The following is a 12,877-nucleotide window of genomic DNA, read 5'->3' on the forward strand; positions in this document are numbered from 1 at the left end:
TTGATAAGAATGTTGTTTATTGGTCTAGTGGTGAGGATTTTTGTTTTCTTTACGTTGAGGTGCAATCCATACCAAAGGTTGTGGTCTTTGATCAACATCAGTAAGTATTTTAAGTCTTTTTCACTTTCAGCAAGCAAGGTTGTATCATCTGCATATCGCTGGTTGTTAATGAGTCTTCCTCCAATCCTTACGCCACGTTTTTCTTCATCGAACCCAGCTTCTCGTATTATTTGCTCAGCATACAGGTTGAATAAGTATGGTGAAAGAACACAACCTTTTTGCACACGTTTCTTAAGAATAGCAGAGAAACACTGTCAGCAACATATATGGCAACTATAAACGTGGACTTCATTGGCTGAAATTCACAGGAATCAAATTGACAACATCTGTGGAAAGATGATGGAGAAGTTTCATATCATCTTTCAGAACAAGGCCAGGGGAGGAGTGTGGAAAGACCATCAATTGCTTATGTGCAATGTAAGGTGAAGCTGAAGAAAATAAAAATAAGCCCATAAGAGCCAAAGTATGACTTTGAGCATGTTCCACCTGAATATAAGACCATCTCAAGAACTGATTTGGCAAACACTAATGACAAAACCAGATGAATGTTGTGGTACAAAATCCAGAACATCATATATGAAGAAACCAAAGGTTCATTAAAAAAGAAAGGAAAGAAAGAGAAAACCAAAATGCTTGTGAGAAAAGACTCTGAGACAGCCTCTTAAATGTAGAACAGCTAAAGGGACTGGAAGAAATGATAGCCTTAAAGAGCTTTAACAAAAGTGTATAAAGGGTTGCTCGGAAGATTAAAATATTGCAATGAAATAAAATGTGTAAAGTCCTGGAGTTGGAAAACCAAAAGGGAAGAACACACTCGGCATTTCTCACACTGAAAGAACTGAGGAAAAACATTTAAGACTTGACTTGTAATATTGATAATTCTGTGGGTGTTGGAGAAGAATATTGAAAGTACCATGGACTGCCAGAAGAACATGCTAATGTGTGTTAGAAGAAGGACAACCAGAATACTCTTAGAAGCCAGACTGGAGAGACATTGTCTCTCATGCTTTGGACATGTTATCGAGGGACCAGTTCCTGTAGAAGGAGATTATGCTTGGTAAAATGGAGAGCCAGTGAAAAAGAGGAAGAGCCCCAACGAGATGGATTGGTATAATGGCAGCAGCAATGGGCTCAAACGTAACAACACTTGTGAATATGATGCAGGACTGGACGTTGTTTCATTGTGTTGTGCATAGGGTCACTATGAGTCAGAAATAACTTGATGGCACTTCACAACAACAACTGCAATGGATAAAATGACTTAGGTGTTGCAAATATCTTTTTTAACCAACATAAAAAAGCATGTGACAATACACATGGACTTCACCAGATAAAACACACAGGAATCGAATTGACCACAACATCTGTGAGAATAGAGGGGGAGAAGCTCCATATCACCAGCCCAAACAAGGCCAAGGGCAGACTATGGATCAGAACATGAATTGCTCATATGTTCAGTTCAGGCTGAAACTGAAGAAAAGTTAAGAAAAGTCCACAAGAGCCAAAATATGACCTTAAATGTATCGCATCTGAATTTAGAGACCATCTCAACAACAGATTTGATGCATTCGATACTAATCACCAAAGATCGGAAGAGTTGTGGGATGACATCAAGAACATCATATAGGATGAAATCAAAAGGTCGTTAAAAAGACAAGAAAGAAAGAAAAGAAAAAAAAAATGGATGTCAGAAGAGACTCTAAAACTTATTCTCCAATATAAATGTGTTAAAGCAAATGGGAGAAATGGAGACGTAAAAGAGCTGAACAGAAAACTTCAAAGGGCAGCTCGAGAAGACAAAAGCAAGTAAGTGTTATAATATATGGAAGATTCTATGGGCAAAATATTGAATGTTGCAGGATCAAAAGAAGATGGGAGGCAGACACAGAGCCACAGTACCAAAAATAAATGTTCAATGCTCAACCATTTCAAGAGGTTGTAGATGATCAAAATTTCATGGTACTGAAGGAAACAGTCCAAACTGTACTGAAGACACTGAAACCTTCCAACAAACTGATGCAGCATTGAAGACGCTCATTCATCTATGCCAAGAAATTTGGAAGACAGCTACGTGGCCAACTGGTTGGAAGAGATCTATATTTCTGTCTAGTCTATAAAGAGATCACCCAACAGAATGCGGAAATCATCTAACAATATCATTAATATCACATGCAAGTAAAATTTTGCAGAAGTTAATTTCAATATACATTGAAAGGGAGCTAAATCGAACTGGATTCAGAAGATGTGGAATGAAGTATATCACTGGTGATATCAGATGGATCTTTAACTGAAAGCAGTGAATACCAGAAAGATGTTTACTTGTGTTTTATTGACTGTACAAAGGCATTCTGTTGTGTTGATCATAACAAACTTTGGATAACATTACAAAGAATGGGTGTTCCAGAAGACTTAATTGTGCTCATGAGGGACCTGTGCTAGACCAAGAGGTAGTTATTCGAACAGAACAAAGGAATACTGAATGGGTTAGAGTCAGAAAAGATGTGCGTCAAGATTGTATCCTTTCACCATACTTAATCTGTATGCTGAGGAAATAATCCTAGAAACTGGATTATCTGAAGAAGAACATGGCATCGGGATTGGAGGAAGAGTCATTAACAACCTGCGATATGCAGATGAGATGGTCTTGCTTGCAAAGCCAACAGGACTTAAAACACTGATGAACACCAAAGATTGTAGTCGTCAGTATGGACTGCACATCGATGTAAAGTAAACATAAATATTCATAAATGGACCAATAAGTAAAATTATGACAAATGTTGAAAAAACAAGTTGTCAAAGACTTCATTTTGTTTGAATCCACAATCAACTCTCATGGAAGCAGCAGTCAAGAAATCAAATGACATATTGCATTAAGAAAATCCGCTGCAAAAGGACATCTTTAAAGTGTTTAAGAGTAAATCTGTCAGTTTGAGGACTAGGGTACACCTGACCCATGTCCTGATATTTTGTCTGATATGCATGTAAAAGTTAGACAGTGAATAAGGAAGACCATAGAAGAAATTGATGCTGTTGAATTATGGTGGTGTAGAAGAATATTAAAAATACCATGGACTTCCAGAAGAACACATAAGATGTTTTGGAAGAAGTGCAGTCAGAATGTTCAGTAGAAGTGATAACAGTGAGGCTTCATCTCTCATAATTTAGACATGTCAGGAGGGACCGGTTCCTGGAAAAGGACATCTTGCTTGGTAAAATGGAAGGTTATTGAAAAAGAGGAACGCCCTCAATGAGCTGGATTAACACAGTGACAGGAACAGTGGGTTCAAACATAACAATTGCCAGAATGACATAGGACCAGTCAGTGTTTCATTCTATTGTGTGTAAGCTCTCTGTGTGGGAACCAACTTGACAGTACGCAGCAAATAGGTATTGAATGATGCAAGAAGAATCTGAAGAAAATGGAAGGGCACACAGTCAAGTTTTTCACACAAAAAATTTGTTCACCGTCAGCCATTTCAGGAGATAGCATAAGATCCAAAACCTATGGTACTGAAGGAAGAAGTCCAAGGTGCACTGCGTCCATTGACAAAAAACAAGGCTTCCGAAATTGACGAGGATCAGTTGAAATCTTCCAACAAACTGATGCAGTGCTGGGGTTTGCCAAGAAATTTGGAAGACAAGTCACTGGCCAACAAATGCCTGGTTCATATTTGTGCCCATTCCAAAAAAAAAAAAAGGTCCAACAGAATGCAGAGATGATTAAACAATATCATTAATAACACATGCAAGTAAAATTTTGCAGAGGATCATTCTAAATTAGTTTCAACAGTACATTGAAAGGGAGCTGCCAGAAATCCAAACTGAATTCAGAAGAGGATGTGGAATGAGGAATATCCCTGGTGATGTAAGATGGAGCTTAACTGAAAGCAGTGAATACCAGAAAGGTTTTTATCTGTGTTTTATTAATTATTCAAAGGCATTCTGTTTCGTGGATCATAACAAATTATGGATAGCATTGAGAAGAATGGGAATTCCAGAGCACTTTATTTGCTTTGCAAAACCTGTATGTAAACCAGAAGAGAGTTGTATGAACAGATCAAGGAGATACTGTGTGGTTTAAAGTCAGGCAAGGTGTGTATCAGGGTGGTATCTTTTAACCATCCTAAATCAATCTATGCTAAGTTATAATCTGGGAAGTTGGACTCTATGAAGAAGTACACATTATCAGGATTGGAGGAAGGTGCATTAACAACCTGCAATATGCAGATCATACAAGCTTGTTTACTGAAAGTGAAAAGAACTTTCAGCTCTTACTGATGAAGATCTAAGACTACAGACTTCAGTGTGGATCACACTTCAACATTAAAAACAAAAAAAGCAAAACCTCACATCTGGACCAATAAATATCATCATAACGTCTGTAAAGTGTTAAAAAGCAAAGAGCAAAGATGTCACTTTGAAGACTAAGGTGTGTCTGATTCAAGCCATGGTTTCAATTGCTTCTTAAGCATATTTAATCTGGACAATGAATAAAGAAGATCGAAAAGTGATGCCTTTGAATTTGGTGTTAGGGAAGAATATAAACTATAACACGGACTACCAGAAGAGTGAATGTTGAATGTGTGTGTTGGAAGAAGTACAGCCAGCATGTTCTTTAGAAGTGAGAGTGTTGAGACTTCATCGCATGCACTTTGGATATATACTGTTTGGAGGAGCCAGTCCCAGAAGAAGAGCATCATGCTTGGTAAAGTGGAGGGTCAGTGGAAAAGAGGAAGACCCTCAATGAGATGGATCCACACAGTGACAGCAACAATGGTATCAAACAAAGGAATTTTTTTGAGGGAGGATGGAGCAGGTTTTGTTTTGTTGTAAATAGGGGTGCTGCGAGTGGGAACCAAACCTAACAATAGCAGTCTTTTCATGAGCAGACTGCTAGGTCTTTTTGTCCACTGCGCAGCTGGGTGGATTTGAACCACCATCTTTTTGTTTAGCCTCAGAGTGAGTACCACTCCACCACCAGAGGAAGCTGGGGATGCTGCTTAATCTCTGACAGCACACAGGACCAAGACTCACCTAGTTCCAAATCCAGGGAAACTGTGGTGGAGACTCCCTGACAGAACATTCCCATGTTAGTGTCAGTGGCTTTTAGAAGGACAGGTACCAAGGACTAGGAGAGGAAAGTGCAATTCAGTGGACTAATTTGTATGCTGCTCAAAAGTGGTGATGAATGGGTGTGCTTAGTGCTTTGCACAGCTGTAAAAATCTCATGTGACTGCATGGATATAGTCCTAAAAGCCCCCCAAATCAGCAAGTAAGCGGATTCACTCTCATCCCATTTTTAATAGACAATGTGAGCTGTCTTTCTGAGCATTGACAAAGGGGTATTTCATTGTGGGATACAAAGGCTCCCCTCCTCCATTCTGATCAGACTTCTGTTAACGTCGCTTTGGCTCTCCAGAGTGAGTGATCAAAGGTCTCGAAGAGCACAAAGTGAGCTTGAGTCCCAGAGATGAAAGCCAGAGGTGATGAAAGAGCATCTGAGCCCATGGGTGGTTCTGCCATTGTCTCTGGGCAAGGGTGGTCATCCTCCCAGGTGTACAGCTGGAAATGTCTATACTCAGTTCCCAGTGTGCTGCCCATCTGGGAGGAGGATGGCTCTGAACTTCCACCACCGCTGAGGTCTTAGCAGTGAGCGGTGAGATGGCCACCCCGAGTTAGTGAGCGTGGGTAGCTAAGTGCCCCAATGAGAACTGCACCTAGGCCATCTCTGGTATGGATCAACACAGACCAAGTGGCAGCTCACCCCGCACAAGTGCACTACACCTCCAGGAAAAAAGAGCCATTCTCAAAGAAAGCAGGCCCATAGTCATTGGAAAAGGTACTGGTTTTTTTTTTTTTTTTTTTTTCATTAAGAAAACAGGAAGTTCAAGAACCTAACCTTATTCCTGTTTTTCTCCTAATCCTCTTACAGCTCCAACTCTTTTATCAACTCTAGAAATCAACCTTCCAAGGAAAATATTATCGCAAAGTTGTATAGACATGCTGAAGATGATTGTATTTCACTGAAGAAGGCTTTAATGACCAGCAGCACCGTAAGATTTCAAACCCTTCTCTGGTGAAAAACTCACAGTCCAAGTTTTGAATCAAGTAAACATCTGTCCAAGACATATAGAGCAATAAGAGAGAGCATAGAGTCTGTAAATAAACACCCGTTTAAGACATATAGGGAGTCCTGGTGTTAATGCGCTGGACTGCAAAATTGGTTTCAACCTCAAGGTTGGCAGTTCAAGCTCATCAGCCACTCCTTGGAAACCCTGTACAGGGTCGCAATGTATCGGAACCGACTCGATGGCACTTAACAACAACGAAGACACAGAGCAGTGAAGCCAAATGTAGTTGGTCAGTACACCCATTATGCTCAGATCTTTGACAGAATCAATGAGAAAAGGAGAGTCTTTTCAACAAATGGTGCTGGGGCACCCAAATTCACCTAGAGTAGAATAGAGACTTCAATGAAAGAGCTCAAACTGTAAATCTTTAGCCATACGCAACAATCTTTGGGCCTTGAGCTAGGCAAACGTTTCTTAATTATGACACCAAATGTATGGAACATAAAAAGAAACAAAAATTGTTGAGTTTGACTTCATAATAATGGAAAACTCTTGCACTCCAAAAGACACTGTTAAAAAAGTGAAGTGATAAGTGGAAGATTGGGAGAACATACTGGGCCATCAGGGATCTGGCATGAAGAGTCAGCATAGTGAAAACAAGCTCAATTTTAAAATGAGCAAAAGATTTGAATAGACGTCTCATCAAAGATGATATATGAGTAGCCAGTAGGTCCATGAAGAGTGCTCAGCATCATTAGTCAGTAGGGAAAGGCAACTTAAAACCACAATGAGATATCAGACTCTTGTTGGTAGGTGCCATCAATTCCATACGGACTCATAGCGACCCTGTGTACCACAGAAGGAAACACTGCCCGGTCCTGGGCCAACCTCACAATTGTTGATATGTCTAAGCCCATTGCTGCTGCCACTGTGCCAGTCCGTCTCACTGGGGGTCTTCCTCTTTTTCTCTGACCCTCTACTGTATCAAACATGACATCCTTCTCCAGGGACTGGTCCCTCCTGACAATATGTCCAAAGTAATCCTGGCTTCCAAGGAGCACTCTGGCTGCACTTCTTCCAACACAGATCTGTTGGTTCTTTTGGCAGCCCATGGTACTTACAATATTCTTTTCCAACTCTAGAACTCAAAATGCATCAATTCTTCTGCTATCTCCCTTATTCACTGTCCAACTTTCGCATGCTTGGTCAACTTTCCATGGCTTGGGTCAGGCACAACAAGAAACTCTTAAGAATGGCTGTCATTGAAAAGACACACAACAACATGTTGGTGAGGGTGTGGTGAAATTGGAACCCTCATGCACTGCTGGTGGGAATGAATGTAAAATAGCAGCTTCCTAACACGGGGAATACTTCCACTCCTAGGTGTCTGATAGAAAACATAACCACTTGTACACAGATGTTCTTAGTAATGCTGTTTATACTTTCCAAAGTGAAAACAAACCAAATAGCCATCACCTTGTGGCTAGATGAACAAAGTGCATTCCATACATGGAATGTCTTCCCCTCCTTCTCCGCTTAAAAGGAAGCAAATACTAATCCACGCTGCATGGCTCGACCTCAGAAACATAGATGTGCTAAGTGAAAGAAGCCAAACACAAGAGAAGGCGAGTTGTGTGATTCTGTTTACATGGAATACTCAATACAAGGCACATAGGTACAGACAGAAGCTGGATCCATTGGGTGAGACTGGGGAGTGACTGCACTGAGTATGAGGTTACTCTCTGGGGGTGATGGAATATTCCAGAATTCGATTGTGGTAATGGCTGCACAAAGCTGTAAATGTCTTTCAGTCGTTTGAAAGTGAGTTGTCAAAGATTCCAAGTTGCACATTAGAAAGTAGAACATGTCTCCCACGTCACACAGGAAGCCTGCTTGTGCCTCCCCAGAGTATGTCCTTAGCTCCAGGAGAACTTCAGATTCCTTATAGATGTGAACCTCAACATTATAGCCGTAACGTGTTCCCTGCTTTATCACTTACACATGGAGCCCTGCTGTTGCACTTGGCTGCTAATGAAAAGGTCAGTGCTTCCAACCACTGAGCCCCTCCACTGGAGAAAGATGGCGACAGTCTGCCCCTGTCAAGATTGTTGTTGTGAAGTGCCATCGAGTCAGTTCCCACCCATAGCGACCCTGTGTGGGGTTTCCAAGGAGCTGGTGAGCTTGAACCGCCGGCCTTGCAGTTCAAACGGCTTTGCAGTCTCCTCTCGTGCATTAACCCACAGCGCCATCCCAGGACCCCTCTGTCAAGATTACAGCATCAGAAACCCTGTGGGCCAGCTCTCTTCTGCCTGTTCACTTCACCAAGACTTGGAATAGAATTGACGGCAGCCAGTTAGCAGTGGGTTTGATTGTTTATCGAGCTTCCCAGTCTTGATGAGAGGGTGGTTGTTTTTCCTATTTTCTCAGTAAGCACCATCTCTCAGCTCTAATATTTAATTTTACTTATTGATGATATCTCATTCTGGGGGAAGAACTTTGTCTCCCAGTATTTTCCTCATGTTCTCTTTCTGTAGCATGGCTGCAAGTGTTCTTGCTAAGGAAGTATCCATTGTGGACTTGGTGACATGATGGCCGTAAAAACAAGCAGAGCAAATATTTTTAGTAAGTGGGCCAATTGTCACTGAACTGCCAGGAAGTCTGTGCTCTCTGTCACTGACCCAACCTTAGATGGGGCCAGGGAAGGAGGGGAGGGACTGAGAAAACCCCTCTAGACAGCCACTTCTCCGGCCAAAGCACATCACCGAGGCCTGGGCCCAGAAGGGGACCAGCCTGTGCTCACAATATGGCCTCATTCTTCACCCCAGGGCCGTGTCCTGCCAGGGCCTCCTGGAGAACTTTGGAGGAGCCACACCTGCACACTTCTGATGTTCCTCACTCGCCCCTGCTCTTGGCACATGTGTTTAACACCAGTTGCCATCGAGTCGATTCTCGCTCATGGTGATCCCATGTGTGTCAGAGTAGAACTGTGCTCCATGGGCTCTTCAGTGGCAGGCTTTTCAGAAGCAGATCACCAGGCCTTTCTTGCAAGGCACAAGGCATCTCTGGGTGGATGCGAACCACCTGCCAGTGTTTCAGTCAGCAGCTGTGTGTGTTCAATGCTTGTACCATGCAGGGACTCCATGTGTCATGTGACAGTCATGAATCTAGGTGTTCTCTCTATAAGTCATATTCTATCTGGTTAGTGCTTGCTTTGTGTTAAATGGTGCGAAATGAGTACAATGCCTTCCCTCCTTTTCCTCTTTTGATGTCTCATCTCAGAAATATGATGGAAATATTACAAGGAAAGAACTGCAAAATATTCTAAATAGCAGAGCCATAAAATTAAGTGATTCCGAATTCGAAGAACTCATGCAAATGCTTGATCCAGGGGGCAGCGGACTGGCTAACATCAACACCTTCCTTGACCTGCTTGAAGACGAGAACCTGAAGGTGAGATTTATGGCATCCTAACTGGCTTTCTGGGTTTTTGCCGTGAAGCGTAGGTGTTTGTAGCAAACTCAGCAAAGCAAGTGAAACGTGGTTTAAATAAATCAATGCCTGCTCACCTTTCTCTACGGAGTTAATGTCCATTTTAAGTAAAGGGGTAAGAGTGGTTGTCAAGAGAACCTTCAGTCTCTAACTGAACGTGACATCTGGCACGTCTGACAACCCTTCCCTGAACGATGGCACCTTAGTATCCAGGATGTGGCTTCCTGCCCCTGTCCCTGAGCAATGCTCCCCTTGCAACCCCTGCAGGTTTCAGAGAGGGTGTTTGTGAAGCACAGCACTGTGCGACCCATTCATCTGGTGGTGCAGTGGGTAAGTGCTCACATGCTAACCGGAAAGGTCAGTGGTTCGAACCCACCCAGTAACTCGGCAGGAGAAAGACCTAGCTCTCAATCTGCTCCTGTAAAGACCCTGTAAGGGCAGCTCCACCCTGTCACGTAGGGTCACTCAACATCAGGATCCCACTGATGACAGCCACAATAGCAAGTTCCCGTGGACTGCTTGTTGATTGGACAAGAATGGATTCCTTGACAACTTCATTGTTTTCTCCATGTAATTCATAGGGAAGTGGTTTGTAAATGACCCAGATTGAGGGACATCCATCAACTCTTCAAAACCTTCTTATCTGCTCCCATAAAGAGGACAGCCTAGGAGACCCTCGGGGGCAGTTGTACTCTGTGGGGTCGCTGTGAGCCGGATTCGATGCGAGGGCCCCCAACGACAACAGTACCTTATGTTGGTTCATCTTTTACAAAAATAGTTGTTCATTGCCACCAGCGACTAACACTTGCTCTTCGTATTTGACAGGCTTTATATGGTCTTGTGGGTTAATGCACCAGACTGCAAAGTCGTTTGAACTGCAAGGTCAGCGGTTTAAGCTTACCAGCTGCTCCTCAGAAACCCTATACAGGGTCACTATGGGTCGGAACCAACTCGATGGCACTTCACAGCAACAACATAGCATTAGAGACACTTCTGTGATGTTAGTAACCCCAAATCAAGCCCACCGCCATAGAGTTGGTTGATAGCCAATTGTTGCTGGTTACCTTCAAGTCAGTTCTAATGCATAGCGACTTATCCCAGAAAGGAGGAAACACTGCCCGGCCCTGTGCCATCCTCAGCTGTTGTTAAGTTCTAGCCCATTGCTCCTGCCACTGTGCCAGTCCATCTGGTTAGAGACCTTCCTCTTTTTCATTGACTTTCCACTTTACCAAGTATGATGTACTTGTCCAGGGACGGGTCCCTGTGATAACATGCATGATAACATGTGAGAGACCAAGTCTCATCATCCTGGCTTCTAAGGAGCATTCCGACTGAACTTCTTCCAACACAGATGTGTTTTTTCTTTTGGCAGTTCATGGTACTTTGAATATTTCTCTAAAACCATAACTCAGATCCATTAGTTCTTCTATGGTCTTCCTTATTCATTGTCCAATATTCAAAAGCATATACAGCTGTCGAAAATATCATGGCTTGGGTCAGGTGCACTTTAGTCCTCAAACTGACATCATTTTTTCTTGACGCATTGTGCAATAGATTTGGCTAATGCAATATGTTATTTATTAATTACTTGACTATTGCTTTCATGAGCGTTGATAGTGGAAACAAGAAAAATGAAGGTTTTTTGACAGCGTCAGTCTTTTCCATGGAATGTTGTTAGGTGCTGTTGACTCAGCTTGACTCAGAGTAACCTGATACACAACAGAATGAAATGCCCGAGACGGCACCATTCTCACGATCATTGCTAAGCTTCAGACCGTTGCTCCTGCCACTGTATGAATCCACCTTGTTGGGGGTCTGCCTCTTTTTCACGGACCCTCCACTTTACCTAGTATAATATCTGTCTCCGGGTACTAGTTCCTCTTTATAATATGTCCAAAGTATGAGAGACAGAGTCTCGCTATATGGACTTCTAAGGAGTATGGACTTCTAAGGAGCATTCTGGCTGTACTTCTTCCAACACAGATTTGTTTGGTCTTCTGGCAGTCCTTGGTACTTTGAATATTCTCCTCCAACAGCGTAACTCAAATGCATCTGCTCTTCTACGGACTTATTCACTGTCCAACTTTCATATGCATATGAAGTTATTGAAAATACCATGCTTAGATAAGGCATACATTATTCCTCAAACTAACATCTTTGCATTTGAACACTTCAAAGAGGTCTTGTATGGCAGATTTGCCTAATGCAATACATCATTTGATTTCTTGACTACTGCTTCCATGAATGTTGATAGTGGGTCCAAGCAAAATGAAATCTTTGACAACTTCAATATTTTCTTCATTTATCATGATGTTGTTTATTGGCCCAGTGGTGAAGATTTTTGTTTTCTTTACATTGAGATGCAATCCATACCTAAGGTTGTGGTCTTGATCTTCATCAGTAAGTAAGTATTTTAAGTCCTCTTCTCTTTCAACAAGCAAGGTTGCATCATCTGCATATCGCAGGTTATTAACGAGTCTTCCTCCAGTCTTGATGCCACGTTCTTCTTCATATAATCTGGCTTCTTGGATTACTTGCTCAAAATACAGGTTCAATAAGTATGGTCAAGAATACAACCCTGCCACACACCTCTCCTGATTTTAACCCATTCAGGGTCCCCTTGTTCTGTTGAACGGCTGCCTTTTGTTCTGTGTGCAGGTTCCTCATGAGTACAATTAAGTACTGAGGAATACTCGTTCTCTGCAATGCTGTCCATACTTTGTCATGATCCACATTGTTGAAAACCTTAGCATAGTTGCTAAAGCACAGGTAAGCATCTTTCTGGTATTCTCTGTTTATAGCAAAAATCTATCTGACATCAGTAATGATATCCCTCGTTCACATCCTCGTCTGAATCTGGCTTGGACCTCTGAGAGCTCCCTGTCAAAGTACTGTTGCAGCCATGTTTGAATTCTCGTTAGACAATATTACTTGTATATGAGATTAATAATACTGTCTGATGATTTGGTGATATCGTACGATGAATTCTGCATTCCATTGGGTCACTTCTCTTTGGAATGGGCACAGAAATGGATCTAATCCTATCAGTTGGTTGGGTAGTTGTTTTCCAAATTTCTTGGCATAAATGAGTGAGTGCCTCCAATGCTGCATCAGTTTGTTGAAAGATTTCAATTTGTATTCCATCAGTTCCTGGAGCCTTGTTCTTTGTCAGTGCCTTCAGTACACCTTGGACTTCTTCCTTCAGTATCATTGACTCTTGATCATATGCTACCCCTTGAAAAGGTTGAACACCATCC

The 12,877-nt window shown here is 42.1% G+C and overlaps 1 protein-coding gene across 1 annotated transcript in view; it reads left to right on the forward strand.

Moving 5' to 3' along the window:
* Positions 1-12,877, forward strand: part of EFCAB6 (EF-hand calcium binding domain 6) — a 322,393-nt gene that overhangs the window by 143,177 nt on the left and 166,339 nt on the right. Inside the window, 5 exon segments of the mRNA XM_006866905.1 lie at positions 369-444; positions 1,688-1,704; positions 5,390-5,402; positions 5,993-6,113; positions 9,411-9,581. Of these exon segments, the coding sequence (XP_006866967.1) occupies positions 369-444; positions 1,688-1,704; positions 5,390-5,402; positions 5,993-6,113; positions 9,411-9,581 (398 nt within the window).

Source organism: Chrysochloris asiatica, unplaced genomic scaffold, assembly GCF_000296735.1.
Source record: "Chrysochloris asiatica unplaced genomic scaffold, ChrAsi1.0 scaffold00097, whole genome shotgun sequence".
Lineage (NCBI taxonomy): Eukaryota > Metazoa > Chordata > Mammalia > Afrosoricida > Chrysochloridae > Chrysochloris > Chrysochloris asiatica.